The sequence below is a fragment of the Labeo rohita genome, chromosome 16, assembly GCF_022985175.1.
Source record: "Labeo rohita strain BAU-BD-2019 chromosome 16, IGBB_LRoh.1.0, whole genome shotgun sequence".
NCBI lineage: Eukaryota > Metazoa > Chordata > Actinopteri > Cypriniformes > Cyprinidae > Labeo > Labeo rohita.
In genome coordinates, this window is record NC_066884.1 from 5,317,170 (window position 1) to 5,322,254 (window position 5,085).

At 36.2% G+C, this 5,085-nt stretch overlaps 1 protein-coding gene across 2 annotated transcripts; it reads left to right on the forward strand.

The window, feature by feature from the left end:
- The first annotated feature begins 596 nt into the window (after window positions 1-596).
- On the forward strand, window positions 597-4,462 carry zmp:0000000881 (serine/threonine-protein kinase Nek6). Of its 2 annotated transcripts, none has more exons than XM_051130667.1 (5): window positions 597-679; window positions 1,551-1,696; window positions 1,784-1,922; window positions 3,064-3,171; window positions 3,465-4,462. In XM_051130667.1, the coding sequence occupies exons 2-5, from the start codon at window positions 1,551-1,553 to the stop codon at window positions 4,194-4,196; spliced, it is 1,125 nt and encodes a 374-aa protein (XP_050986624.1). In that variant the 5' UTR covers window positions 597-679; the 3' UTR covers window positions 4,197-4,462. The 2 variants fall into 2 exon arrangements, with proteins under 2 accessions (XP_050986624.1, XP_050986625.1); XM_051130668.1 differs by lacking the exon at window positions 597-679 and adding an exon at window positions 946-1,227.
- Window positions 4,463-5,085: the final 623 nt, after the last annotated feature.

The following is a 5,085-nucleotide window of genomic DNA, read 5'->3' on the forward strand; positions in this document are numbered from 1 at the left end:
GTCTCCCTGTATACTTGTATACGGTGAAATGACAATAAAGTTTACTTTGACTTTGACTTTGACTTTGACGTCTGCGGTGCGTTACAGCTCTGAAGCGGCCACTCTAGTCAGTGCTTATGTTTATACCCGCCATGCTGCGGCTCGCTGAAGCAATTCTCCGCACTGCATCGGTAAATTTTGGCTAATCCCCCACCTCGTTCCTACCCTCCCTCCAACAATTGAATTTCCGTGGGCAGGATTTAATTTAATGATATTCTAATGGACCACATTGTGACATCACTGCATGCGGAAAACAAACGCTATAGTCCAAAGGAGCCGTTCGTTGTAGTTCTTGAAAAGGGATTTTTAAAAAACGAAATATCTCCTTTTGGAGTGGACTTTGAGATTTGTAACTTTGTAGATCTTTTTTATGCCCAGAGATACACACCACACACTGATTAAAGTTCAAAAAGTGAAAAAGCATACTAGCACCCCTTTAAAAAGTCTCAGGTCTTATAACCAGCAACACTTTTTTTCTCTCTTTCTCTTTCTCTCTCTCTTATCTGCCTTATGTCATCAGTGTCCTTCAATGTTAAAAATACGAGGGTGTGGTTTTAGTGAGGTAATTACCAAGAAATCCACTGTTCCTGTTTTATTTCAGCACATTCATTGCCATCAGCCACATAACCTGCTGATACAGGTAAGAAAATTCAGTGGCCATTGAATCAAACTCTTATTATGTTGTGTGTTACTATGAAGGTCAGTGATTACAGCTAGATGTTTCGTGTCAGTGATAGTGATAATGTGTTTTCTGTTCTTTTTTTTTCTGGTTTATGGTTATTAAAGAACCACTTCTTTTGTCCGTGTAATTGCTGTAGGGTATTTGTGAATGTTGGATAACCAAAACGCTGAGGGCGGAAACATACTAAAACTATTTTGTTTCCAGGGGGTGGAGGGAGGTGGGTACGAGTGCAAATGAGGGTAACAAAAATTCAGGCATAAACTTCAAGGAGAGATAGCTTGTTTTTATTCTTTGTGTGGAAGGGTTATGATTTCTGTTGCAATCCAGATCCAGTTTGACAGCATTTTCAAGGCAGCATGTACAGGCTTAATACTAGGTTTTGCCCAAAGGCGTTTCAGCAAAACTCCCTGTGCTGATAGATGTGTTCTAATTAATGTTTAGCTTTAAAATGAAGTGTTTTTCTACTACATATGTGAAGGTAACTTGATGATCAGGAAGAATGTCAGGTAGGGTTTAAAGAGAAACTGTATGACTTCATGACCGTACAACTACGTAGAAGTTTCGAAACTTATCCGTGTGACGGTATAAGTTGGCTAATTGTGGGGATTTCCTGTAAACATACCAGATGACCCATATTACATTTTATATCCTGATGGTAATCACTTTTAAGACAGTCCTGTTTTGAGTTGCATATGAAAACAAACACTGACGTGAAGATACTGGCATTAACCTTTCTGACAGATTTCAGACAAGCACATGTATAGATAGATAGCTAGACAGATAGATAGATATAGATAGATTCTCTTATTGTTGTTTACTTCATCACTAGATGGCGTACTCCACGCAAACACTGGCTGCAGGCTGCTTTGGAAAAATATACAAGGAGAAGTACGGAGACACATGGGCTGCTGTGAAGAGAGTTCCTCTAGGAGTAATCAGCAGACAACAGCTGGAGAGGGAATGCAAAGTATATCAGTATGTATATTTAATATTTCTTAATTTGTAACTATTTAACTGAAGTTAAATTATAACCATGAAGCACACTTTTTCTTTTAACACCAGTAATGTACGGCATACAAACGTGGTAAGGCTTCTTGGTGAACCTTGGGTGAAAGACTCGAAGTGGAACATTCCTCTGGAGTTCATCTTTGGGGAAGATCTTGAGACGACCATCTTCAAAGTACAGCTTTCTAAAATACAGGTAAAGCCTGACACAGCTCAAATTAAAAATCTGTCTCTACTCATTCTTCTCTCAAACCATGATTTTTTTCTTAAATGAAACAGACTGAGAAGTTTAGCAGAAAATCCAGATTTGGTGCTTTTCCATATGATATAACATTAATATATAATACAAATTTTGTATACTATTGTATTTAATAGAATATTTCTATTGTAAATCAATGCTGTTCTTTTTGATGTTTTATTCATCAAAAATCCTAACAAAAGTTAAAATAATAATAATAAGTAAATAAATATTAAGCAGAATAACTGTTTCCAATATTGATAATAAATCAGCATATTAAATTGATTTCTGAAAAATCATGTGACACTGAAGACCGGAGTAATGATGGTGAAAATTCAGCTTCTCATCACATGGATAAATACAATTTTAAAGTATATTAAAATAGAAAACCACTCTTTTAAATTGCAGTAATATTTCACAATTTTCTGAATTTGTAATCAAATAAACACAGGCTTGATGAGCAGAAACGTCCTTTTTAAAAAAAAAAAATTGAACAGCAGTGTATATATGTGACCCTGGACCACAATACCAGTCATAAGGATCTTTTTTTTTTTTTAAATTTAGATTTATACATCATCTGAAAGCTGAATAAATAAGCTTTCCATTGATGTACAGTTTGTTAGGACAATATTTGGCTGAGATGTAACTATTTGAAAAACTGAGGGTGCAAAAAAGTCAAAATATTGAGAAAATCGCCTTGGCAATGCATATTACTAATCAAAAATTAATTTTTGATATATTTAGGGTAGGAAATTTACAAAATATCTTCATGGAACATAATCTTTACTCAATATCCTAGTGATTTTTGGCATTAAAAATTTTTTTATAATTTTGACCCAATGTATTTTTGGCTATTGCTACAAATATACCCGTGGTACTTAAGACTGGTTTTGTGGTCCAGGGTTACATATATTTAGTTAGTTTTTCTTGGGTCTTTGCACAATAAATTACATCTCAAGTGGAGACACAAGGATGAGTAATCCTCATGAGTAATACAAAATTTGCGTTGGCTGAACTATCAAATATTACAACAGTTAAAATAATTAAAGTAAATTATTAGTGGAGCCAAAATGCAACAATGTCTTTTTGTCTTCTTCAGCTGTCTCCAGCAGTGAAAGCCACAATCATCACTGGCATGTGTGAAGGCTTGCTCTATATGCACAGTAAAGACATAGTCCACCAAGACCTCAAACCTGATAACATCATGGTAAGACCGATGCATATGTTCTTCACTGGGCCAAGAATTGAGTTTTCATTTTAGTTTGTAGAGATTAAGTTATCTATTTCAACTTCAAAGTTCTCATTTGGGTATCAAATTGGTCTTAGATGTTGCTCCTAAAGTTCCTCTGAAGAATTCAGTGAGCAATGTTTAAGTTCATATTGAAATCTTAACTTTTGATTAATCGTCTACACATTATGGTATAGACTAAATAAATGAACATGTCTGAATTGATCTAGAACATCAGCAAAGATACTTACTTCTCTTACGTCCCATTTCAGGTGGAGCATCAAACCCATCGTGCTGTGATCATTGATTTAGGACTAGCAAAATTTTCAAGAAACGGACTCTCCTCTGCAGTAAACTTGGGCAATGAAGCATATTCAGCTCCAGAGATCCTGCAGAGTGATGGCGTTCGTGACAAGCGCTCAGATGTTTGGGCCATGGGTAAAATCATAGCTGAACTCTGTGCCAGGATCAGGTTACCCACCCAATTTGTGTCTCCCGCCAAGATTCGTGAAACTCTAAAAGACCAGCCATACAGTAATCCAGTGTCCAGGATGGTGGAACCCGATCCCAATTACAGAAGCAGTATGGCCGGAGTCATCGCAGAAATCAGGAGAGCGGCTTCAGCTCAACCAACAGACATGAGACCAAAAGACATCACAAGAGACATTCCTAGAGACTTCACAAGAGACATCACAAGAGATCAGAGGTGGTGTCCACCAGCAGCTCTTGTTCCTAAAGTAGAGCTAAATAAACCTCCTGTGTTATGTTATCGACAGGATCCACCTCAACAGAGAGAGATGGGAAAGGCAATGGTACCGGGTAGGGGGGAGGCCTTAAACAAGCAGCTCTCCCTGATGTCATTTCCTTGCCCTCTCCCAGAAACTGGAAAAGTGACCCAGGAACTCTACATTGAGGAGAAAGGAGCTCTAGAATATAAAGAGATTGTCACGAGGGGAGGGAAAATCATTAAATATGAGAAAGTGCAAATAACCAAAGATTCTTAAAAACAGCGCTTGCGAATAGACTTGTGTTCTGAAAAATGTTGATGACCACTTTCCTTTTACATGGGTGAAATGCTTTTTAAAAAGAAATTCCAAACTGGAAAACTATTATGGTGAAATTGGTTTGATTTTAGGTTTTGTCATTGCTGAAAGCCTCTTTATATTCAGTTGAACAGTAATTTTGTCTCATTTGTTGTAAAGTACCATTCAAATGTAAAAAACACCAATGTGTTGTTCTTTTTCTGGCATTAAAAATTTGTAGTACTCTAGTACTGTGTTGAAATTAATTTGCGGAAGTTTATTAATTAAGTAGCCATCCAGTATACAAAAGAGTATTAAAATAAATAAATAAAAGATACAGCCGAAGGTTGCTCTAATATTTTGGCTCCCTCTAGTGGCCTGCAAGTGTGGCAACCTCAAATGTCACATTCAATTGCTTTATTTATTCTGAGAGTAAATTTGCCTTAAAAGTGTAGATTTCAGTATATTTCCTTCTGTTTCGCACTTTGTTTTAGAATATTAGAATTTAGTTATCTGTTGTTGTTGTTTTTTTTCGTTTTTATTGAAGGAGTAGTTCACTTCCAGAACAAATATTTACAGATAATGTACTCACCCCCTTGTCATCCAAGATGTTCATGTCTTTCTTTCTTCAGTCGTATAGAAATTATGTTTTTTGAGGAAAACATTTCAAGATTCCTCTCCATATAATGGACTTCTATGGTGGCCCTGAGCTTGAACTTCCAAAACGCAGTTTAAATACAGCTTCAAAGGACTCTAAACAATCCCAGCCAAGGAAGAAGGGTCATATCTAAAAAACAGAGTTCATGCAGAACTAGACAAGACGAGCGTTTGAGGGTAAAAAGTATATAAATTGTAATTTTTTTTAGAAAAT

Bases quoted from the DNA above. Each gene is read 5' to 3' on its own strand.
- zmp:0000000881 (XM_051130667.1), top strand. From the start codon at position 1,551: ATGGCGTACTCCACGCAAACACTGGCTGCAGGCTGCTTTGGAAAAATA. The intron at 1,697-1,783 runs GTATGTATATTT...TTTTAACACCAG, and splicing joins AGGGAATGCAAAGTATATCA to TAATGTACGGCATACAAACG. The intron at 1,923-3,063 runs GTAAAGCCTGAC...TGTCTTCTTCAG, and splicing joins TACAGCTTTCTAAAATACAG to CTGTCTCCAGCAGTGAAAGC.